Source organism: Hemicordylus capensis, chromosome 2 (assembly GCF_027244095.1).
Source record: "Hemicordylus capensis ecotype Gifberg chromosome 2, rHemCap1.1.pri, whole genome shotgun sequence".
Lineage (NCBI taxonomy): Eukaryota > Metazoa > Chordata > Lepidosauria > Squamata > Cordylidae > Hemicordylus > Hemicordylus capensis.
The window spans coordinates 397,924,904-397,950,918 of NC_069658.1; the positions used below are offsets into that span (position 1 = coordinate 397,924,904).

At 41.3% G+C, this 26,015-nt stretch overlaps 1 protein-coding gene across 15 annotated transcripts in view; it reads right to left on the reverse strand.

Moving 5' to 3' along the window:
• Nucleotides 1-2,058: 2,058 nt before the first annotated feature.
• Nucleotides 2,059-26,015, reverse strand: part of SPAG9 (sperm associated antigen 9) — a 144,196-nt gene continuing 120,239 nt past the window's right edge. For 10 of the 15 annotated variants that reach the window (XM_053290956.1, XM_053290963.1, XM_053290958.1 and 7 more), the window contains 6 exons: nt 23,135-23,306; nt 21,886-21,999; nt 18,933-18,971; nt 17,474-17,650; nt 9,332-9,478; nt 2,059-5,944 (listed from right to left, as the gene is read on the reverse strand). In XM_053290956.1, coding sequence (XP_053146931.1) covers nt 5,829-5,944; nt 9,332-9,478; nt 17,474-17,650; nt 18,933-18,971; nt 21,886-21,999; nt 23,135-23,306 — 765 coding nt within the window. In that variant the 3' untranslated portion in view covers nt 2,059-5,828. The remainder of the gene's footprint in view (nt 5,945-9,331; nt 9,479-17,473; nt 17,651-18,932; nt 18,972-21,885; nt 22,000-23,134; nt 23,307-26,015) is intronic. The other 5 variants (XM_053290962.1, XM_053290965.1, XM_053290964.1 and 2 more) reach the window with 1 other exon arrangement.

Sequence of the window (26,015 nt, forward strand, 5' to 3'; positions counted from 1 at the left end):
CTGAACTGTGAAAGTTATCAGCGAAAAGGAATATATTAGCAACATCATAATTTCCCTTGAGAGGGGGAAATTTGACAGCCTAAAGAAACCTATATAAGTCTGGTGGAATAAGCCATACATCTTATCTCAAGGCTTAGCACACAAGAGACTGATCTTCAACTGGCCACTTGTAGACTATGGATACCACAGTTACCTGGGGCAAAGCAACGGTAACATAAAGGTATTCGCATAACTGGGCAGGTAGGGTTAGTGAAACGAGGGGGCTCCTGGGAGCTGGCAGAAGAGTTTTGCTGGCAACATCAGGCAGGCAGGGTAGAACCTACCTTTCTTGAGCTCTTAAACCCTGGGGCTAAAGGCTGGGGTAAAAAGTCGGGCTATCTGCGAGGGCAACACCAGGCTCAGGCTTAATCCTGGGTTTGACTGCTTGTGTGCACAGTCTCAATGTGTGGTTGTTACCAGAAGCTTTAAAAAAAGTGTGCTGTAATATATCCAGATTTTTCTGATGCATTCCATGAAATGAACCAGCAAAAGACTGTAATTCTGTACAGATCTTTCTATACTAGAATCCTTCCTAGAACTAAGAAGTATTGTAAAAATTGTTTTTGAAATAAGATAGTAAGTCCAGCTATTGATCAATGGTATTTATTGTGGTGCCAGATGTCATCTGAAGCAACTAGCTATCAACCACAAATCATCAGAAGATTCTGCAATCCTCAGCTCCCTTAACAATCATAAAGGGCTCCTTGATGCAGTCCTTTCATTGATATCTTTCCCCAGATCAGAGAAGCAAGTTTAGCTGTGCTTGCACTAAAGAACACGACATTGAAGAATTGCCTACTTCCATATGATGCTGCCTATTAACATCACCTTTTCAGTCAGGGTCCCTCATCTATAGAAACCCTACTCCAAGCAAATAGGCACCTGCTGTACTACACATAGATGGCAGATAAAGACATTTTCACTCACTCTGCCATTTAATTGTATTTGAGTTTATTGCTGGTTGCAAATCTGTTTTAGTTGGGTGGGGTTTTTTGCGATGTTAGTATACCTATTTGATAAATGTTGGTTCATCATCACCTTGTGAGTATTTGACAGAGATTCAGGATACAAATATTTGCTTACATAAATAGTGACTGGCATCCAGAATAAGTTACTAAATAGTACTTTTCAGGAGGTGTTAAATGACTACTGAATTTGGACGTTTGTTGAACTATTTAGTCAGAATGCCAGCCACTGTACTGACAGCTAGAGTGAGTTCTACCTAAAAGCTCATTAAGCAGAAGTACCACCACTCCTGCAAGGGGGAGGCAGGACTTGCACGGATCTCCCCTAATCGCTGCAGCCCCGTGTAGCCATCAAAAATCTCTCCTAAGGGTTGGGCGGGTAACTGCTAGGAGGCAGTTACAGATACAAAGAACAGAACTTCATGAAATAACGTCTCAGATTATCCTTTCATTGTACATCTCTTCTTCTGAATGTGAATGTACAAACCTTACATACGTCAACAATGGCCAGTTCAAATAATACCGCCCTCAGCACATGTGAACAGAAAGGGGGGCACACCAAAAGCGCTCCCTGTAGTATGCCCCTTGATTGCAAGTGGGGCTGTTTAGTCCAACAGCCCCTAAACACATGCTCCAACTAACTTGCTAAAGAAGGGATGTCCCAATGGGCATACTCTTGGCACACACCCTTTCTGTACAAATAGACCGAGGATGGTACCATTTGAACCAGATCCTTATATACAACGAACAGGGGCTTACTGTTACCTGTTAGGGCAGTGGCCATTTGTATCGTCATCTTTCCAAACATCATTGTTTGCTGCAGTGAAGTTACCCTAGTTTATTCAAGTTACATTTGGAGTTGTGATGAACACACACACTTGTATCCATTTAATCCCACAAAAATCTGTGTTACTGAAGAATACATAGCACAGCATAAAATCAGGCTGCGGTCAGCCCTGCATTGCTTTGGCAAAAAGTTTATTTCAGCTTTCGGAATGAACCCTTAATAACTACACTGTGTGCTTACCCACAAGAAAGACACCAAAACAAAGTGTGCGTTTCATATACATATTTATATATATTTCATGTACAAAGTTACATTCTGAACCCCCAAGGATTCAATAATAAATACTGAAATAACTTCACTGCTATATGAGCTTTCTGGCTCACAGAAAAGAAGCCTCAAGTTTTAAACAGACAGCAAGTTTAACGCTGCAGTATCCATCTCAAGGTTATAGAGCCAAGTAAAATTCAGCGTAAAGTGTCTAGACAACATTTTCAAAAAATTAAAGACCATAAAATGTTTTAAAACATGTTTAAAAGATTGAGAAATGTGCAGCAATGAAGTTTGTTAGAGGGGAGGGAAAATGTTTAGTATATAGAACAACGTTTTGAGGTGCAACATAGGTTGTTACAATATAGCATAACCCTGTTAGGAAAACAAAGTAAGCATCCACAATTCAGTGTGTTTTTCACTCTGTGTCATTTTTAAAATTTAGGATCTTTACAAGTTCCTATATGCACAGGGTCAATTGCAAGAGTGCCAAGTCAGTTTCAATCCTTTGGTAACTTTCATAATACTCACATGGAAATAAATATTCAGTTACATATTATCTTCAAGACACCATGTTCTTTAGAACAGTTAGCATATTAGAAGATTATAAAACATTTCTTAGTTACTAAGGCAGCCTATGATAAAGTGTCTACACTCTGCCAGCTCTAACTGATCCAACGCAGGAAGACCTTACAATAAATGAACATTATGGCAGGATACAGAAATTTCAAATTGACTTTTTACCATGCAAGACACATTTACCCAGACAAATCATGTGCTGCATATTTTTGTGCTCGAAATGCTCTTGAACTATTAACAAAGCTGCTAATCATCAAGAGGTTCATTCCTACTCCTGATTTTAGAACTATGAGGATGTGATACAGAAGACATTCTTAGGATTGGTTTTTCAGGCAGTTGCATGAAGTTTAGCAAGTTTTGCCACCTACCCTTAAAAGTGCTCTGGAACAGGGAGTGTATAAGTCTCAGTGAATGGTGATGACACCCACCTTCTAAACCTACTATTTCTTAAGGACCTTTAATAATTAATAAGGACAGCAAAATATGTGCCAACCCCTCACTTGCACAGACAATAGTGCTGAAGCCGCTGCTGGACTCTTCTCTCTTCCACTGTGAACTGCAGTTGATCCAAAGAGAACAGAATGGCACAGTTTACCCAATACACCTGGCAAGTCATTAACATGCTGACCAGATGCATCTGTCAGAGAGCAGTGAAGCACTTCAGAGCAATAGCTCATTAATCATTTTAAATTAAGTCACAGCTAAAAAAAACCCCTCTTGGATCCATTTTCAAGAACGTGCATGTGACAATGCAACCACCTCAGGAAAAATCTGAAGGAGATTTTTCAAAAAGGCATGCCAAAACACCATTAGGAATTTGGAGGGGCCAACAAAAGGGGTAGGACTCAGAATAATGGGCTCACACAACTATGGAGAGGTAGTGAGCATTTCATTTGGACACCCAACATTACAAGCGGCCTCTACAGCTGATAGGGCAGTGTAGAATCTAAATATCTTGGCAACAATCCTGTGCACCGCACTAGGCACATGCAGTGAAACTTTTGACTAATTTTTCCTCAACACCCTTACCAAATTTGTTTTTAAACAAGCCGATATTGAGAGAAAAGCAAGAGAAAGAGGAAGTTTGCTTTCTCAAAAAACAAAAGCAGTCAAATTTTTATCTCGATTCTTCACAGAACTTTTAGCTTGGGATTCATTCTTAATTTTTTTTAACAGTTCAGTCAAGTTGAATATTTTTAGAGTAAACTGATTACTCGTTGCATTTGGCATATTAGAGGAACAAAAAAAAATCTAATTACCAAGGTATTAGACATTCAATAATTCTTAACCACACATTTCATGGTCTAAATACATACTTACCAGAACTTATCAGTTATGTACAAAATATGTTGCGTAAAAAGTATTTTTACATATAAATCTATAACTGATAGACCTGAATGGAGTTTTACTGATTTTTCTCAGGTAAGATGCACATTTTTTTAAAAGCTGCCTAAATAAATATTTACACAATAGACCTCAGCTTAACATATTTTTAAAAAATTAATATGTATGTATATATGTATATATATATAAATACATGTTTCCTTGACAGATCACAAACTGCTCCTATTGCATAAAAATGTTTAGGCAGTTTTTCAAGACCATTTTTGTTTTTGTTCATGTTTTAAACTCCTCCGTTCTGCCACATAATATCATCTGCTCCCATCTAATGGGAATAGCCCCCATCTCTTGGTGGGTACTAGCTGAATGTTAATGTTTAATTCATACTTTCCAAGAAATGAACTGAAGTTGGGAATGACATAGAAGGAATTAACAATGTAGCATTCAACATAGTTTTGCCATCAACTGGGTAATCTGTAAAAAAGGGGGACATTCTCTCCAGCGCTTACCAAATTGTGTGAAGTTATTTCTCAGTTTCCTCAGGGACAGACTCCCACACTTCATATAATGTGGGAATTATTCAGTTAACATTAATGATGACACCAAACCAAATGATCTGCAATTATCCTACTTATTCAGTCTCCAGGAGAAAAATACCATATATAATTTTACTAGTTGGAAGGGCTAAGAAAAATATTGAGCTTTTAATAGCTATTTAGGGCAGATTCCCCACGCCCACTGCAATCACTTGAGCAGTGAGAGGCTGGTTATCTCCCTGACTGAATCTTCCTACAAAGAGTGCCAGGAATTTGACTAGCTGGGATCTAAGATCCAAGGTGTGCAAAATGTAACCTTACTTGTGCTCAAGGAGCATACAAAGGAGTAGGAATGTGCAGAACTGGTTTGCTTGCGAACCAGACCACCATGAACCAGGCTGGTTCAAGCAGTTCGATTGCAAACTGCTTTGACCTGGTTCATTGAGCTGACTGGCCCAGCCAATGGGTTCGATGAAACAGGTTTGCTTTGGTGCGGTTCAGTCCGAATTCCAACTGAATTCAGACTGAAACACATCCAACAGTCTATGCACACTCCTAACAAGGAGTTTGAAAATCATCCTGTCTAAGAATGTCCTTTGAGATTAATCAAGATGTTCCCAAGTAATCTCAAGTATGGAGTGGGAAAGGATTCTTCCCACAAAATATCACAATTCTCATTATTAAGGGCAGTACTTCTTCTAATCTTTAGTGCTATTAGCAATTAAAAACTTTGATTATCAATGTATTCCTATATAATCTCTTCTTAATCTCAGGGATCTTGATATGAACAACGGAAATCAAATACACCAAGGTAACAAGACTGGTAGAATTTAGAAATGAAAAGGAAATGAACTTGCAGCTTATTTTAGCCCTCACAGAATACACAGAGTGTAACTTGAGTATAATTCATCTGATATTTTTGAGATACTACACAGGAAGTAACTTTGCTGTTTTACTTAAGTGATGTGCAGATGAACTGAAGATGTTCTAACATTTAAACACGTTTTGTGGGAGAAAGTGACAGTGTCAAAGAAAATTAACTCTTCTAAAATCTAGTGGTGGGTACAGGAAGCTGCATTTGGGAGATAACACACAGCATGTGACTAGAGAAACAGATTTCTTGTTACATAGCACTGATGCAGTAAAACAGCACAAGCTAATTCCTGTATTGTCAAGGTTTGTGATATAAAGTCAAGTGGCAAAGAAATGCTCAAACTGTATGTAGTGAAATGGGTTCAAAAAAATAAAAACCAAAACCAAAGACATGCAAAAGCTTTGCAGTCTCAAGCCACTTTCCTGGCAAGTGGGAGTGGGCTATTCACTGCCACACATAACTTGCCACACTATCAGGTGGCTCCTCTCAGCTTTGGCTACAGAAGGCTCAAGTTGCAGTGCCTCTCCAAGGAGTTCAGATTCACCAACTTCATCACCTGGGAAATAAAATATTTTTATGTAAATATTACAAGGAAGGTATGCAATGTTCTATTACAAATTAAAGATGAAGGAGAAATAGCAGTCACTTCTCTTGCAGTCAGGATACAACCAACACTTATAAGACATACTAAAATGCATGCTTTATATATTTATGTAACAGCATGTGCTGTCAGAACATGTTGCCTTCTGCTACCCTCTTTTCTTCCAAGAGTACTACTAAAGGAAGAGACCTAGGAGAGCTTTCAAAAAGCAACAGAAGTTTGCCTCCAGCTCAGGGGGTTTCTTGTTGCAGGGTCTCTTGGCAGTAATCTGCATTAAGAGTGCTGGAGGAAGGTCAGAACAAATGAAAATAGCAAACATCTAGACTAATGTCACACACACAGAGAACAACATTTCACATCAATGGGGAGGGACGATTTTCACCAATTCCTCCTTCCCTCTGTAGCCCATCTGTCCTGCTTGAAAATAGGTCCCTAAGGTTTGTGGGACCCTCAAGGACATAGTTTCAGAAGAAACAGGTGGCTGCCGAGGAGGGGATTAGTTAAAAGCACCCCCTCCTGTGCAAAAATGTTATTCTACAAGTGTCAGCCAGCTCTAACGAGAATCTCTTTAAATTGGGGTGCTATACTTTGGTGGACACCTGGGTGATACACTTTCAGACTCTCTATATGGCCGATCATACCAGTGACATGCCCTTATCTTTCCATTTAGACTCTCTCCCTGTTTGGCCTCCTGTCACCATCCAAGAAACTGTTAGTTTAGTGCCACAGCTAAAGCTGTGTAAGGCCCCAGGAGTGGATCTAATTCTTGTGGAGTTATTAAAAGCAAATTATTGATTGGTAGGCCCTTGTCCTGGCTAATCTTTTTTCCTCTATCAAGCGGGTAGCCTGTATACAGGAGGAATAGGGTACTGCTGTTATTGTCCCTATTTAAAAGAAAGGCCAGCGTTCTGATCCATCAAATTACCCCCCATTAAGCTTGTTGCATATACTTAGTAAAATATATGCCAAACATCTCTGCCACAAGATTATAGATTGGATTGAGCAGAAAATTATTCTTGGGGATGAAAAGGCTAGATTCCAATTGGGATGATTCACTTTGGACTTGCATCTAACTGAAAAGTATTCAAGCAAAGCCTCTTTCCCCCTATATACAGCATGTACTGTATCATTTTTAAAGCCGATTTTTATTCCATCCTCAGGTCGTGACTGTGGAACAAATTGGCCAACACCTCCATAAACCTACAATTACTTCTGCTAATTTGTATGTTATATGACAACACCACGTTGAGAGTGAAGTGTAATAGCAGACACCCTCTGTCTGAATTTATATCTATATGGAAAGGGCTCAAGCAAGGACATACTCTTGCTCCTTTTCTGTGTAATTTTTCGATCAATCTTTTAAATTCTTTCTCTTGGCAATCCCGATTTCTGCCCTCCTATGCTAGCAGGCAGACTCATTTCTATCCTACTTTATGCCGACGATGTGGCCACACTATCAAGGACATTAGTCGCCATGAGGAGAGAGCGCTGTAAAGACACTGCTTTGTGATTAGGAGTCTTTAGTTATAAATACACACAAACAAAACCCCTCTAAGGTTATGGTATTTGCCAAAAGACTGAAGGAACATTAATGGCAAATTAATGGGAGTAGGACTGAGCAGGTCAGGAGTATACTTATAAGTACCTGGGTATCGTTTTTCGAGCTAATGGTGCATGGGGCGCACAATGTGAATAGTCACAAATGCACCAAGGAGTGCATCTACTGTATTAAAAATGGTTCAGGGGGGGGGGTGCATTTTATCCCAGCAGCTACCCTGTTTCCCCGAAAGTAAGACCTAGCAGTAATTTCTGATGTACCGCTAATTGCCCTAGTGCATTTTGGGGGGCTAAAATTAATATAAGACACTGTCTTATTTTGGGGGAAACACGGTATCAAGGTATACCAAGCCAGAGTATTGGCACAATTGTTAGATGGGGTTCTGATCTGTTCCATTTGTAATTACAAACCATGGTAGTGGTTCAATCTAGATTCCTTCGTGCAATATTCCAGGTGTCTAAGTGTGTCTCAAATGTCATTCTATGTTTAGAGGTGGTTTAAACCAGAGTTGAGGCCCAAGGGTGGCTTCACACATTTAGTTACTGGCTTAAACTGCGTGTTTGCCATCAAGGCCTTGTCCCCTGTTATTTTAAGATGAGTTCCACTTCGATTGCTGCAAGGGCCTTTATGACAAATTGGGTAGATATGAACTTTCACCACAGTCTCTACCTCCATTGGGATATGTTGTTGCTAAAGGGACCATTAAACAATGCATAGTGGATATGGAGAAGCAATCCGATTTTAAGTGTCACTGCTTTTAGCAGCATTACAGGTGACCTCTCGGACTACCCCCAGCCAGCCATGCACCTCACAAACCTGACTACTTTAAATCAGAGGAGAGCTTTTCCACTGGGGCGGTTCAATGTCTTGCTGTCTGCCCTTTTGGAAGGCAGATTTAAGAGAATACTCCTCAGGAACTGGTTATGTCCATGTGGCTTGGGTAATATTGAGTCTATTACACATGTCCCTTTATATTGTTTATTTTACAGAGATATTTGCACTGTTATGATTGAACCACTTTCAAAGGATATGCCAGGCATACTGGTTGAGTATTAGGTTTCTTTCCTTTTGGCAGACTTTCCTCAATGCACCAATCACAGCTGGGGTGGCAAGATTTGCGCTGCAGCATGTAAGCTGAGATGGGAGTTAGTTGATTAATTAACAATTGAGACTTCTGCATGTATATGTCTATCACCCAGTTCTTCTGTTTTGATTTTTAATTGCAAGGTGCTGACTGTAATAAAGTTTCATTCATTAATTATTCTACATGCACAATACATTAAAAATGTGGTATTAACTGGAAAGTCAGGGACTACCTGAGTGAGGCAGAAGAGAAAATTGTGTATCATATTTATAAAGAAAGTCAGATTCTGCTTTCTTTCCCTGCCACATTCTAGCACAATGGGAAACAAACCTATGCCGAGTTAAGCAGAAAATGGAACAGGATATTGGATGGGATTGGCTCAGTTCCCAAAATTATTCCCATTCATTTCATAGGACAAAGAAAACTGGATGCAATCTGAGATATAGCTGGAGGATGGAAGAGGAAAGCCAACCCACTTGCTAACTATATTTGGCTGATTTAGCCTGGCTAAATAGTCACTGGTGGATACTTGGCTAAGACTAAGCATACGAAGATGGAATTTAGGAAAATCTCAAAAATCCAACTATGCTTAAAAATCTACTTTCAATTCAATGGATACAGTAAGGAAGGATTAACCATTTCTTGTAGCATTTGACAGAACTACTCAAAGAGGACCATTTGGGAAGTTCCAAGTTCTTACCCATCCTGAAGTCAATGTACCCTTCTCCTCCACTTATCACCAACATCGATTTTAAGGGAGCCTGGCTGTTTGGTTCTTGTGCAGAAAGTGTAGCTCTATCACCTAACAGTTCTGGGCCGCTTCCCGTCTGAGGATAAATAACTTGGCCTAGATATCAGCAAAGAGAATCAATGGCATAATATTCTATTGAAGCAGTTTAAGAACACAAGATTTCCCTCTAACTAGAAGCTTGCAAACTAGCGACAGAAACCAAGCTTCATGTTGCATTTAAAGTGGCAAAAAAAAAAATTGATGGTTGACATGTTGTGCAGCACAATGTGGGCAGTTCAGACCATTGTGAGTGCCTCATACATCCCTTCAGTGCTACGGAACAGCCCTGTTCCACTACTACTTAAAACTGCACAACTGAGATTCTGCAGTGTTAAGTCCATTCTTTCTAACAGATTTGGTATCACACAACTGCGAGTTTTAAGTACATAGGAACATAGGAAGCATCCATATACTGAGTCAGACCATAGGTCCATCTAGCTCAGTATTGTCTACCCAGACTGGCAGCGGCTTCTCCAAGGTTGCAGGCAGGAATATCTCTCTGAGCCCTATCTTGGGGAAGCCAGGGAGGGAACATGGAACCTTCTGCTCTTCCCAGAGTGGCTCCATCCCGAGGGGAATATCTTACAGTGCTCACACATCAAATCTCCCATTCATATGCAACCAGGGTAGACCCTGCTTAACTAAGGAGACAAGTCATGCTTGCTACCACAAGACCAGCTCTCCTCTGTTCCAGTAGTAGGGAACAGGGTTGTTCCACACCACTGATGATGCTTTAATCACTCCCAGTGGCACAGGCAGTGCTGAACCGCCTGCATTATGCTGCACAACATGTCAGCCACTGAGTCTTGCTTCACAGCTAGAGGTGCATTACAATCTTAGTTTCTAACCAGCTTTGCTAAATTAATACCATCTCCCACAAGGTGTGAAAAGAAAGTCATGATTCAAGTTATTCAGCTACAGTGAAAGTTACCATAATACTGGTAACTTTCACTGAAACCAGCCAGAGCAATAATTTGGCAGGTAGAAAAACTAAGGATCAATTTAGACAAAACCCAGTATAGAAGTTGCCATAGCTGTGGTAATCCCATGACACTAAGAATACTGATAGCACTTCTGTTATGGAACAGGACAAACTGTCCAAACTAGGTTTTATCCATGACTTTAGCAACACAGGAGAAACCACAGGGCTATGGTGGTATCTGAAGCAGGCCCGGGTTTTCCCTTCTCATACATTAACCCAGTAGTTGGAGATAGTACTAAATGGCGGGGATTCAAAAGAAGTTTTAGGAGGGTATGAAATTCAGTCCCCTCAGCTGCATCAGTGCTCCACAGCCTTTTGCACCAGCAAGAGGTCATTCACTCAGTTCAGCCGTCTCTGAGCCTTCTGTTGAATGAACAGACAACTCTTGGTTCTCACATACAAGATAAATTAAATTGAATATCTTGCCAGGGCTCTAGCCATTTCTTGTCTAGATTTTGGTAATCCTTCCTTTGCTGGCCTCTCCACTGATTCAGAATACCGTTGTTGTTGTTGTTGTTGTTTACACAGTCAGACAGGTGTTATTGACTGGTTTGTTTTATACACACATCGAATCCTTCCCATGGACCTGGGTTGGCTGGATTTTATTATCAGTGTTGTTGCTGATATTATAGATATCATCGCAGAATATAGGCTGTTCCCAATAAAGTTACTTTTTGTAATTGGCTGATGGTGATTCCTGTGGCCCTGATGGTGTTGAGGTGCTCTTCAAGTTGTTTTGGAATTGCACCTAGAGCACCAATTACCACTGGGATTATTTTGGTCTTCTTCTGCCACAGCCTTTCAATTTCAATTTGTAGATCTTTGTATTTGGTGATTTTTTCTATTTCTTTTTCTTCTATTCAGCTATCCCCTGGTATTGCTATGTCGATTATTTTAACTTGTTTTTCTTTCTTCTCAACTACAGTTATATCTGGTGTTTTGTGTGGCAGATGCTTGTCTGTTTGTAGTCGGAAGTCCCATAATATTTTTACATCTTCATTTTCTTCAACTTTTTCAATTTTATGGTCCCACCCATTTTTGGCTACAGGTAGCTTGTATTTTTTGCAGATGTTCCAGTGTACCATCCCCTGCTACCTTGTCATGCCTTTGTATGTAGTCAGTCTGTGTGATCTTTTTACAACAGCTGATTAGGTGGTCCACTGTTTCATCTGCTTCTTTACAAAGGCAGCACCTGCTGTTTGTTGTTGATTTTTCGACTTTTGCTCTTATTGCATTTGTTCTTAGTGCCTGTTCTTGTGCAGCCAGTATTAAACCCTCTGTTTCTTTCTTCAAGTTGCCATTCTTAAGCCATTGCCAGGTCTTGGTGATGTCTGATTTTCCACTTATATTGTGCAAATATTGACCATGCAGGGGCTTATTTCTCCATTTTTCTGCTCGGTTCTTGACTTGTTCTTTCTTGTAGGCCTGCTTTGTTTCATTGGTGTTGAATAGTTTCTCATTATTGACCATTTGAAGTGCATCTTCTTCACTGTCCTTGATATATTCTTCAAGGCCTCTTTTCTCCTCCTCTGCTGTTTGATGGACTTGCAGCATTCCTCTTCCACCGGAGCTACGAGGGAGGTAGAGCCTATCGACATCACTGCGGGGGTGCAGAGCATGATTGATGGTCATTATTTTCCTGGTCTTACAGTCTAGTGTCTCTAGCTCTGCCTGAGTCCAGTCTATTATTCCTGCAGTGTATCTGATAACAGGTATAGCCCAGGTGTTTATGGCTTGTATGGTGTTCCCGCCATTGAGTTTGGACTTGAGGATTTTTCTAACTCTCCTGATGTATTCACTTCCAATTTTTCTTTTAACTTCAGTGTGTGCAATGTTATCAGCCTGGAGAATGCCCAAGTATTTGTAATGTCTTTTTCTCTTCCAGGTTCTTGATGTTGCTTCCATTGGGCAGTTCTATTCCTTCTGTTTTTCTTATTTTTCCTCTGTTCATTATTAATGCAGCACACTTGTCTAGTCCAAACTCCATTGCTATATCGCTACTGAATATACAGACAGTGTTTAGCAGTGATTCGATTTCTGACTGGGACTTTCCATACAACTTCAGATCATCCATGTACAACAGATAGTTTATTTTTGTTTGGTATCAGAGGCCTGTTCTGTTTAGTATTTTTGAAAGTGGGGTCATGGCGATTACAAACAACAGAGGGGATAGTGAGTCCCCTTGGAAAATGCCTCTTCTAATGCTAACCTGTCCAAGTGTCTCACCATTGATTGTTAACTGTGTACTCCACATGCTCATTGCTTTTTTAATAAATATCTGAATGTTTTTGCTGACACCAGTTGTTTCTAAACATTTTAGTATCCATGTGTGAGGCAATGAGTCGAAGGCCTTCTTGTAGTCAATCCATGCAACACTTAGATTTATTTTTCTTCTCTTGCAATTTTCTAAAATCATTTTCTCAGTCAGCAGCTGGTCTTTTGTGCCTCTGGTGTTCAGGCAATTTCCTTTCTGTTCAACTGGAAGCTGCTTATTAGTTAATAAGTGTTGCATCACTTCATCTGCTATTATTCCAGTTAATAATTTGAACATGGTTGGCAGGCAGGTTATCGGTCTATAATTACTTGGTACTGCACCTTTTGCTGGGTCTTTCACGATAAGATGAGTTTTCCCAGTTGTTAGCCATTGTTCAATATCACCTCCTTGCAAAATGTGATTGAACTGTTTTGAAAGTTGTTTATGGAGGCTTGTTAGGTGTTTAAGCCAAAAGCCGTGCATTCCAATTTTTAATTTTCTTTGCTCTTTCACTTATTAATTCTGGTGTTATTATTAGATCTTGCATTTGTTGGTTATATTTTTCGACCTCTTTCATCCAACCTGCTTTTTTATTATAATCTATTGGATTGTCCCATAGTTTCCCCAAAAGTGCACGGTTTCTTCTTTATTTGGTGTTTCTACGTTTCTTGCAGTTTCTCCTTCTATGCTGTGGTAGAAACGTCTCTGATTTGACTGGAGTTGGAGATTCTGCCTGTGTTGTGTAATTCTAGCTTCGTATCTGCTAATCTTCTTTGACACTGCTGTTATTTGCTGCTTTATTATTTCCGGGACTTCTCTAATTTTCCTTGAATCTAGATGGGGTTTTTTTGGATCAGATACTGTGTGGTGTTTTCATTCTTCAGCTTCTTGTCTTTCATATCTTTCAATTTACTAGCATCCAATCTAAGCCTGGCAATTTTATTTTATAATCTAATCTTCCATTTAGGTGATGTACTACTTTCTTTTTTTACAGGTCCACTGATCTTATATCCAAGCTCTTGTGTTGTTATTGTTGCTGCACTGTACATTAGTTGGTTTGTTTCTTGCAAATTATTGGTTGTTATTTCTGCAAGTGTAGCATTTACATCTTTTAATGCCTGAGCAAGTTGTTTTCTGGCAACTGCTTTTAGAGCTGGAAGTCGAACCCTGGTGGTTGTTTGGTTCATGTGCTCAGTTATTTTTTTGCTTTAGTTCTTGTTGCTTTTCTGTTAAACGGCATTTGGGTTTTTGAAGTGAAGGCAAAGGGGAGGTTGCCTGGTTTTGATTTTGAAACAGTTCAGCAACAATGGCATCCTCTATTTCCAACACCTCCTCCACCTGCGCCTGAGCAACTTCTTCAGTTGGTGGTAATTCTTCTTCCATATCTTGAGCCTGTGTTGCTCTTTGCAATTCTTCCAGCTCAACTCCTGTGAATACTTTATTTCTTATTATGAATCTTCTCTGGTCTGCTAGCCTTTGTTCTGTTATTTCTGTTTCTGGACGCTTTTCTTTCCAAATTTGGTACATTCTTTTTAAATAACCTCTTCTAGTTGAACTAGACTTGTAATAGCAGATCATTATTTCCTTGTTGGCATTTTTCATATATTTTTTCCGGTTAAGCAACGTTTCTTCCAGTAACCCTGCAGTCTCCAGCCCTGGCTGCTCAACTGAAGATCCTGAGTCCTGTTGCCCACTTGCCACCAGATGTCCAGGGACTCCAGCACCTGGCGCGGTCCTTGTTGACCCGGGCAACGACCGATCCGGTATAGATTTATTAAAGTTACATCTCACAATATTGTTGATGGGAGAGGCACTCTTTGTCTGGCTCCTCTGGTGAGATCTGTCCAGTATGGTTGGACCTCTGGCATAGCTCTCACCTTCCTCAGAGCACGCAAGCCCCACAACCACGCCAAGGTAGTTCCTCACTGGGGGCTAAGGTAGTGCCTCACTGGGGGGGATTATTATTACTACTACTACTACTACATTTATATCCCGCTCTTCCTTCAAGGAGCCCAGAGCGGTATACTACATACTTGAGTTTCTCCTCACAACAACCCTGTTAGACTCGACTGTTGCAGTTTTCATGTAATTCCTGTCCTCAAAAGTCTGCACAGGCTTTGAACATCAGCTTCCACCCCCCTTTACTCTTAAAGCAGACATTCTTCTCTAACCAGACTCTCATCCTCACCCCACCAACAACTCTTCTCACTTCTTCCTGCTACCCAACTCTTATTATTGGTTCTGTCTCCACATTTGCCAACCCACAATCTCTCCTCCCACCTGTGCCTTGTCCAGTGTCCAGTTTGGTCGATGACAAAAGGCCTGCCCACAGAGCTTATGTTTTGAGGAACAGAGTTGATGCTAAATAGCAATCAGTTTGAAGTTCCAGATAGAAATTTAGTCTAAATTGCCAAGTTGGGAGAGGCAATGCAGGTGTTGTTGGGAAGGACTGTCTAGTCCTATTTTGGATTCTTTTTCGCTTGTTCAGGTTGAGGAAGTGGACAAGATCCTTGGAAATGTGAGGGGTCTTTACATGCCCCATGACCCTTGCCCAGCCTGGCAGATAAAACTGCCCGGGGGTGGGGTGGGGGTGCGGGGTGGCCAATTGGTTTCAGACTACAATTAATGCCTCATGGAGGGAGGATAAGTTACCAGATCTTCTTAGGCAGGCAGTTTGAAACCTCTGTTGAAGAAGCCCTCCTTCAATCCATCTGTTTATGCAACTATAGGCTGGTTTATAATCTCCCTTCCTGGCCAAGGATATCTTAGCTGCAAAGATCCTGGATGAGACATACTATTTAGATCTGGTCCACCCTGGGTTTGGGACTGTAATTGATGTGGCCACCCTAGCAAATGATCAACCCTTGTGGAGTATGTCCCTGTTGATTCTGCTAGACCTGTCTAGGGGAGTCTATTGATATCCTGAATGGATGGTTGATGGCTCTGAGTAGTTGAGTGTAGGGCTAGCAAGCTGAGACTTAAATAAAGCAGAAGTGCTGGTGGTCAGTAGGACAGCTGATGGACAGGGATTACAACCTATTCAGCTCCCTCTGAAGCAGCAGGTACACAGTATGGGGGTTCCCTTGGAAGGTCAGAGGGTTATTGTGCCAACTATGGCCATTCCTTGTGATGGCAGATCTGGACATGACCTTGTCACGTCCTAATTAGATTACTGCAACACACTATATGAGGCTGCCCTTGAAGAGTATTCAGCAACAACAGACAGTGCAATCAGATTAATGATTATTGACTGGGACCGCTCACTGTGCACATATTACATCTGTCCTGAAGGACCTATGTTGGCTGCTGATCTGTTTCCAAGTGCAATTCAAGGTGCTGGTTATTTCCTTTAAAGCCTTAAAGAGTTTGGGCCCTGGTTATTTGATGGACAATCATCTTCCAACTGAATCTACCCACCTGACAAAACCTGTTGGGAGGGCCTTGCTCCACATGTCCACACCTGTTGCAGCGAGATTGTTGTGAACACAAGATAAGGTATTCTTTGAAATTGTCTCCAAAATATGTAACACGCTCCCAGAAGATATATGAATAGTGCTCTCTCTTCTAGTCTCCCAGAACACCTAAAGACTGTTCTGTTTGGCCAGGAAACATACAACTCCACTCTGCTCTTAATTCTGGTCCTTTCTGATTTGTGTTTGATTACAGCATCTAATTATTGATTGTTTAAAGCGATTTTTATTGTTCTTGTGGTCTGATTTGCTGTACACCACCCTTGACCACTATTTCTGAAGGGCAGTTCAGAAATGTAAACATAAATGAGGAGCGACTCCATTGGGAAGTTCCTTTGAAAGCTTTACAGGTGGGAGGTGGTGTGTGGCTCCACCCCTAAGCTGCCCAGTGACTCACCTCTGCCACAAGCTCCATTCACTCTCCTCAGGTAGAATCAGGAACTGAAACCAACAGTCAGCCAGAAACGGCACAATCCCATACAGCTTGTGACAGACCGGGGGTTATTCTATGCTTTCCTAGGGATCTACCCTCAATAGAGAGATTGCTATGATTCAAATTTAGGAGCACACCACTCCTTTGAGGTAGGAGTCACACCGTCACACATAACTTCTCCAAAGAAAAAATATCAGCCCCACAGACTCACTTCTCCTCTCACGAACACCCACATAAAACTCCTCCTGTTCCCATTCACAAGTTCTTCTAGTTGCAAATGCCTCTGACTTGTGTCTCTTCCTCAAGGAAGGTGGTTTCAAACTATGTGCTGAGCTCCCAGAGGCATCTGGTGGGCCACTGTGGGAAACAGGACACTGAACAGATAGGCCTTGGTCCTGACTTCATGTTCCAACATTGTGCCTCCCCCACACAAAAAAACCTACTCAGCGGAAGGAAAAGAAGAGCACTATTGTGAGGGATTCCAGAATCTGTAAAGACTTTCGCTCTATTTGCATATTATAAAGTAGGAGGCTGTAGTTGTGTATAGTCTCCAAAAGCATGACGGAAGTCCTGCCCAGCATGTCACTCATTCACCTATCCTGGCAGATCATTCATGCTTACAGCGTTTGTCTGAAGAGGTGAACACTATCAGTGTGATGGCAGGTGTTTCCATGATCCCTCCTTTAACACACTTTGCAGTCTCTGCTCTATGTATAGTCCACTTTGTCTGTTTTACCTAAAATCCATCATGAAGAACCCTTTAGGGATTCCATAAATACATCCAAACTATGCAGCAGAATAGCTCTTCTTCTTTTTCCCACTTCTTCCTTTAAAACTTGGACACACGATCTTGCCCAACTGAAATGCTGACGCAACGGGGTCAGGGGCAGGGAAGATAACATGCAAAGCTTACCAGGTACTGCAACAAAGAATTTGACAGCGTCACGATGCCCATGGAAACAAAGCTGTGCATGTGCCATTGAACAGTAAGGTATGAACGTCCCAGGCGTCACTTTGTCACTGTTTTCATCACCATAGACACGTATTACACTGCCTGGACGGTTGCCAGAACCTGCTGCTGCTTTGTTAGCTACAGAGAGAAGAAGAAAACATTTCCCTCTCGAAACTGCTGGTTGCAAAGTTGATGGTTCATTAAGAAATCTTAGGGGACCATCTAGAAGCTAAAGCCAATTCAAATAAATTAAACAGAAGGGGGCAACAATATGCCAATTCAAGACAGAGCTGGAAAGGAATAAGAGACAGCATGCTTCGTTATCTGAAGTACCTCAAGACAAAAAAATGGAGGCGCTTGCTAGTCTAGCATAACTGTCTTTTTTTAAAAGTCTACATTCACAAGGGACAGCCTTTTTCATACTGAAGACACTGAGTTTATCAAGGAGAATGCACAAGTATACAAGATCTAATGGGTTTACATGAAGTTTCAAAAATACTTCTGAGGGGAGTAGATATGTCAGTCTGTTGTAACACACAAACACACAACACAAAATAATAAACTGAATAAATAAAATAAATGAATAAATTGAATAAATAAATAAAATGTTGTGGTCCCTTAAGACTAGCAAATGTACTGTGACATAGGCTTTCATGGACAAATACCCTAGTCCACAAAAGCTTAAGCCACAATAAAGCTAGTCAGCCTAAAAGTCAGCCTACATGACCAGCACTGCACAATTTCAGCCCTCTAGCTGTCGCTAGACTACAGTTATCATCCCCGGCAATTGGCCACTGTGGCTGGGGATGATGGGAACTGCAGTTCAGCAACAGCTGAAGGGCCAAAGTTGTGCAGCCCAGTGACTGTTATGGAAAGGAAGTCTTGCTTAGCACTATGGCTCTTGGATCTGCGAAAGCTGGAGAGAGCGAGCAAGAGGCAATTGTGGGTTCTGAGGAGCCATATCCCGAGTACTTCATTTAACCTCCACAAAGTGATTTTAAAACCTGCAGATCAGCATAGTGCTTCTTGCAATCGTATATGCTAGACACACAAAACCATCTCCATTTCAAACAATATCAAAGAAAGGAAAGAAATGTGATTTTGTAACAAGAGAAAAACGATGCAGATTAATGATGGTTATAAGGTTATGGTATCACAAATGACACTGGAAGAAAAATAAGCAGCTGGCATGAAAAGTTCAACTGCAACAAAAGATGAAGGTATTAAAATGCTGAGCAAGACTGGTGGTCATTTAGCAAACAAACTGCTGCAATGCAGGTAACTGCAAGTGGAAAAAAGGTTTAGGAACATACAGGGGGTGGTAAATTTTTAGAGAAGTGGGAAACAGCCTCAAAGTGGCTATTAGAGAAGCCTGAGGATACAGATCTTTTTTGTTTGTTGGTTTGGGAAAAGCACTTACCCCTCAGCCCCAGTAAACGTCCCTGGTGGAGGATTACAGCTAAAGTAAGAAAGGAGGAAAGGGGAAAATTGATAGGTGTGACAGCAGAGGAGAAGGATTAATGAGAACCCACCACTTGTGTTCTGGTATTCGATATTGGTATTCAATAAGAAAGAGCTGCATAAATTAGCGCCTAACTACAGAGTAAACAATCAAATGAAGCTAATGAATAATGTCTTTCTTCTGAAAAGGTTTTAACTTAAATGGCCAAAGAAAATAGCAGCACTTACTATTGTAAAGTACCAGCAAACTACATTTCCCCTTTCTCTCGTTTCTTTAAAAAGGGACCCTATCAAAGTTGGGAGGACATATTTATGCATTTTGTCCTCTTGTGGGGTGGGGAGTAATCAATCCTAGCAAATGGGCACTACCCTTCCATGTTAGTTTCTGTACTGACAAGACAGGACCAGAATATTCTCTTGTGTGAAGTTGCACTCCAGCAACTGATGGTGACTTGGGTAAGCAAGTGGCTTTTGTCCAAGGCTTCTGTCTCTCAATACCACTACCCCATACTTACCTAGTCCTGTGCAGTTCACAGTGCTACTGATGCTTTCTAAGTGATAAGGATGATGTTACACAAGTTACCATAGGACATTAGAATACCTTCCACTGGGGTATGCAAATATCTCCTCTTTGAAGTTGTGGGCATCCATTGCTAACAACCACCAGGGCGTGTAGGGAGGTGGGGAAGAGAGAGAAGAGAATGAGATCTCTGCCCAGCTCAGCAAACTTTAAGTTCTATCCATTTCTGCAGGATGCTTGCTGCAAGTACAAGCATCCAATTTCTCTTTTCTATCTTATTGAAATGTGTCTGTGCAATTTCTCTCTCTCTAAATGTTAGATAATCTCATGAAAGGAGGTTTACTTAAATTGACTGCAGCTATTTTTCAGAAGCATTTTCACTATTTAAAAACCTGTAGTGATTTACTGAATACACATACTGCAACGCAAAACCAGACATTTAATGGATGAACAATGCAATGGCACAGCATGAAAAACAATGCAAGTGGTCTTCAAAACAATTAAAAAATAAAACCATTCATCTTTAGCAAGTTAATGTATTTCAGGAATTTATACTAGCCAATGATATACCACAGTATTATCCCCACTATGACGCCAATATTGAAAGAGCTACTCGAAAGTTATTTCTTATCTCAGCTGCAAGACAGGACATTTATAGATGGTTAATGTGATTAAGCCAATTGCCATTCAAGAACAGCAGAGAGTTTTGGGCCAAGATTTATTGAATGAAGTGGGCTGGATATTAAAAACAGCATAGCACTTTATAAAGCAGGTTTCCTAACCACACATGCATTTTAGGCAGCTCAAGAAAAACTTCACAGAGAGAATTAGTGCCCCGGCACTTATGTGCTAGGAACAGATACAGGTGGGCCTCATTTCCTGCAGTCCTGACATCCACGGCCGGGCAATGGAGACCTGACCTTGGCATGCATGGTTTACAAAAGGGTTCAAATCCACGGATCCACAGTTACTAGGTAGCCGGAAATGACCTCCAAACTAATTTCCGGCCACCATTTTGCTGAAATAAGCTTTTGTAAAAAAAAAAAAAAAATCCCTGCGATTTTATGCAGGAAGTTGGCCGAATTGCGGTGGGATGGGGGGCGCACTGCTAGACAAATGGCATATTACTTCCTTTCTCTTACTTCTGCCTTTTAGGGGATTTTTTTGCTTTTTTTGGTGTGTCTTCCAGAAACATAATCCCACCCCCATTTCCAATGACTTCAGGTGTCATCTGTGGTTCTAGCAGAGAATGGAACCCACATGGATAACGAGGTCCACCTGTAGTCTTGCCTCTTTTCACCTGTTTTTCAGGCCGCATTCAGGGACACTGGTAGCCAGAGAAAAAAAGTAGTTATCTACAGGGACTATCAGTAAGTTCAGACCAGGTGGAGAGGGAAGAAAGAAGCAGCAGTATGGCTGGGGACCGCTGAAGACAAAAAACTGATAGTGTGGTGGTGGGCGGAAGGGATTATAGGGAGGAAAAAGCTGAGGTGGCAAGAGGTTAGAAAGAAAAGGAGAACTACATTAGGAAGTGTGGAGTGACCTTTGGAAGGGCAAGGAAAATGGCAGCAATATATTGTGGCTCGTGTCCTTAAGAACTTTGGCCACTACATGTAACCAGTATTTCAAGTCCAATCTGTGCATGCTTCAACCCAAACAGGTTTTTAAACAATAAGCTGTTCAGCAATCATACACTGTTCCTACCACAATACTATATTGTATATTAACATATGAAAGAAGCCAATGTTCAGGAACTTTGATAAAGTGATGTCTTTGTAACGGGTCTTGCTCTCACAAATAATCATGTCTTCGCTGAAGAAGGCCATTATTCTTACTAGTATAGTAGTCGCATCATTGCTTAACTAGTTCAGTTTCATGCATATCTATTTGTGATTATTTATGTGAGCCAGCACTATTAACCACATAAAAGGATTCTGCAAGAGCTTAAGAGTCAAAAGATCTAGTTCCTAGAATTTTAAATGCAGACTTACTCCTCATAGGTCCATAACAGGCTGAATAAGGCTGCACACTTGCCTAGGAGTAGGTCCCACTGAACATAGTGGCACTTACTTGCCAAGTAAACATGTACAAGGTCAAGCTGCAAGTTCTTGAATCTCTCATAAGCTACCCTGCAGTTCTACATTCTTGCACCTCATCTGTTTGACTTTCTGTATCTACAGGAATACCATCAAGTCTTGACTAGGTTGCCTTGGTCTTAATATATGGTTGCTGCCAGCCAGAAAAATAGCTGAGGACTCTAAATTTGGCCATGTTTAGGTTTTACACTTGCCAGAGAACACTAGACACTGGCCTGGTTTGTCTTCCATAGTTTCATACTTTCTACAAAATAGATAAAATTATCATTTAACTAGTTTGTTCCTGCTGTACTTACTTTCTGTTAATGGTATGGAAATGATGACACCATTTCCTGTTCCAACCCACAAACGGTTACAGGATACCATAAGAGCTGTAATTCTCACAAATGAAAATCCCAGTTTTCCGGTACCTGAAACAAACACAGCAGCATTTGTTAGACACTGAAGTAAATGTGTGTTTCTTTAGAAACCATCTCTCACATCTCATAAACAAAAAGATGTTTGCACTTGTTAAATTAAGCTGCCATTTTGAAAATAGGATGTTTTCCCCCACTCAACATCTGAAAACCAGAGTTTAAGATCTCATGATTCTGCCAATTATATCTTTGGAGGTTGGGGAGGGCCAACTCCTTCAAATCCCTAGGATCTAGTAAGAAGTTAGGATTACAGTAAAATGAGATAGTGCCCATTCAAACAAGGTATCTAAATTTCCTGCTTGTTTATTCTCCAAATTAGAATATTTCCTCATCTCAAAAAGCTAAGAAAAGATATTTACTCTCTTTGTACTGGGTCTCGGGTCAATGCCCTCTCTACTACCCCTCCCTCAAAAACCTTACTGCTTTCTGTGGGCCCCGCCCGCTCCTTTCCTTTCAGCTTCCTCCTGAATTGAAGAGAGAACTGAATACAAGAAAAAACTGTGCAAAGCTAGACACAGGTGGACTTCCTTACTCACAGATTCATTATCTGCAGTTTCCTGTATCTGCAGTTGGGAAAATGACACCTGACCTCAACATACGTGGGGTGGGGAGAACATGTCACGTATCTACGGGTGGCCAGAAATGACTGTGGAGGTAATTTTGAGCTGCCATTTTAGGAATCAGAGCCACAAAATGGCTCCTGTTGAAAACAAAAAATAAAACGCGATTTTCGGCCAGTTGAAGGGCACAGTGCAACTTGGGGCCGGGGGAGCAGCAGAGACAGGTAAGGAGACGCCCCCCCCCCCCATGAAAATCAGCTGATTTATGTTCAGCCAACCGGGAACCTAACCCCTTAGGAATCAATGATCTGATATTTGCGGTTTCCATATCCGCAGTACAGCCACGAAACAGAACCCATGCAAATATCGAAGTCCACCTGTATAACATTGGCCTTTGCTAGCAAGGCTCAAAAAGCTAATACTGACTAAAGGAAGTTTATTATAAGAATGTTTGAGAATCCCTACCTACACACAAAAGTTATGAAGCAATTCATTTAAACTATTCCCATCTGTAATTCTTATCTGTAAAAGATTACCACCGCTTGTTGCATTTAAGATCAGTGACTTACCTAACATTTTGCTTACATAGGGTTCAATGTCGACATCCTGCAGATGCTGATATGTGTGTGCGTGATAAAGGCGAAGTGTGGAGTCTAAACGAATCGACACCCATACTCCATCTCCCACCCAAGCCAGCTGTCTCACCTGGCTTTCCTTCCTTGGGTGTGCATCAAATGATTTCTAAGATAAATTATAGGTTGATTAAGTTTACCTAAACAGTGCTTTCCTCACAATAATGTATCTTTACGGTGCTAGAAGTTGCCTTTTAAAAGTAGAACACATGCACAGTCAGTAAAAAGCATGTTGGACTCATTGTGATAAGTTTATTCTCTCCATTTGTATTCTCCTTTGGACAGCAGTAATCTTTGTGTGGTTACCCTACTCACTGGTTCAAGAAGGCAGTGGAGGTGGCCCGCTAGTGAGGTGTACCAACGAGGTTGCCTCAGACAACAGATTGGCATGTCCATGTGCTGCCTCTGGTTGCCTCACTCAGCCCCAACAATCTTTTCCAGGGGCAGTGCTGGCTGCCATCCTCAATCTTTCCCACTCCCACTTTAGCTTTTGGAAAGCTAAGCCAGGTTGTGCGAGTGTGAGGGCAGAGTGGAAGTATTTTGAGTCACAAAGCAGAGAATCTCCAATATGCTCTAGGCCAGTACTCCATTTTCCAGTTCCCTGCCACAGCTGGCCAGAGTTAAGAAGTGGGATAGGTACCCAAAACAAAATGCAATCCTGAACAGACAATCAATAAGTCCCTAACAAGTAGTGAAACAGGATATATTATCGATAGAATAGGAATATACATACAACAGTTAAAGACAAAAATGACACAATGTAGGTGATCCTTTTGATAGTAATACAAATAACAAAAAGCTGAGATTATATACATTGAATATGTGAAACTTGAAGCACTAAGATCAAGTTTCAGAAACTTTATCAATCAATGAAATAGAGTCGTCTCTCACCAACCGCAAGGATTCCGTTCCAGGAAAACCTTGCAGTTGGCGAATTCGCGGTTGGGGAGACATTGGGAAACAGGGGGTTAGGGGAATCGCGACTGAAAGAATCCCCTTGATGCCTGAAAATTGCCCCGATGGGGGGGGAGGGAAAGTTAAATCTTTTCCTTATTTTTGCCGCTGCTGCTATGTGGTGGCAGCGCGGCAGGGAAGGTGGCAAGAGCTCTGCCCACCTCCCAAATGGTCGGGCTCTGGCGATGGCAAAAGAGCCCCTTACAAGGGCCCAACTTCCTCCCAAATGCTACAGATCAGGCCATTTTCACGGCCACACCTGATCTGTAGCTTTTGGGAGAAAAGCGGGCCTGTGTAAGGGGCTCCTTTGCCACCTGCAGAACCTGACCTCCTGCCGCCTCCAGCGCCCAACCGTTTGGGAGGCGGGCAGAGCTCTCGCTGCCGTCCTCACTGCTCTGCCGCCACACAGCGGCAGAGGTAAAAGAAAAACAGATCCCCAAACCCTGCCAACCCCCCCCCCCACGAGTTGTTGGTGTTTTGTTTTTTTTAAAACACTCTCCAAACCGTGAATACTCTGGTCGTAATTTACGAGGGCAGTCACAATTTCTCAGTCACAGATACTCAAATCTGTGACCGAGGAACCTGCAATAGGAGAGGGACAACTGTACAATCAATAATCCAGCTACTTATTACATTAATTATAAATACATTCAGGGAAATTATCAATTTAAAAGGGAGCAGGTAGTCTTGAAGTTTTACTCTATAGACAAAGTCTTTCTCAGTCTTCAGATAGGTGGTACTTTCAAATTGTGGAGTCTTAAAAATAAAAAAAGGTACACATCTTAAATACCAATAAAATAAATTCAAAGCCAAAATGACAAAACCATGTATCTGAAGATTGAGAAAGATTTTGTCTATCTATTGGAGTAAAATTTCAAAACTATCTGTTCCCTTTGGATTTATGGGCGACTCTGGAACGTACTTATAATTTACATAACGTGGCTGGATTATTGACTGTATTTCGTTGACTGAGGAAGATTCAAAAACTTGCTCTTAGTGCTACAAGTTTCACATGTTCAATGTATATTTTCCCGGGTTTTTTAAAATCTGTATTACTATCTAAAGGATCAGCTATATTGTGTCATTTTTGTCTTAATTAAGTACTTATTGTCCGTTCAGGACTGCCCTTTCACAGCTGGAACAGAAAAGGTATATGGAGGAGAATGGCAATGGTTTGTGCCACCAGTAAGATAGGTGTTGAGGGAAAAGAGAGACGACTCCTCAGGATGGGGAGGTGGAGGTGATAGCCTTTAAGAATGGAACTTTCTAAGAAAAGTAATTTGAGAGAAATGGACAGTGTATGCTCAAGAGGAGGTTTTGTGTGAGGGCCTGAAAAACCTTGTGAGCTACCACAAGGAGAATTTGTGGATTGTAGGTAGGCACAGCATGTAACACTTCCTCTGACAAGCCCTGGAGTTCCTCTCTAACAGCAGCTGAAACTCAGGAGAAAGTCTGATTTCCTGTTTGTTTGTTTTTAATGTTGATAAGCCTCGGATTCCTTTTCCATCACGACTGGATAAACCAGGGAAGATATGGAGGCAGGGGAGAGAACTGGTCAGGTGCTCCCCCCCCCGGGAGCAGTTCTCCCATGAAGCCCTGGTTCTGCGTGCTCTAAGGTTCTGCCTTAGAGCAAGCAGAACCAGAATTGGGAAGACACCTTCCACACATGAGGACCACAGTAAAGCTAACCTAAATAGCCCTGCCTTCTGGAATGAGGAGGAGGCGCAAACCAGACAAGGATAACATCTTACACAGAAGGAAAAAGACTTGTTTTATTAGGACCAGTGATGCATTATGTATTATAATTTTACTGACCTTGAAATGTTTCTCCCTGCCCCTGGCCAAGGAATCAATACTACTGTTA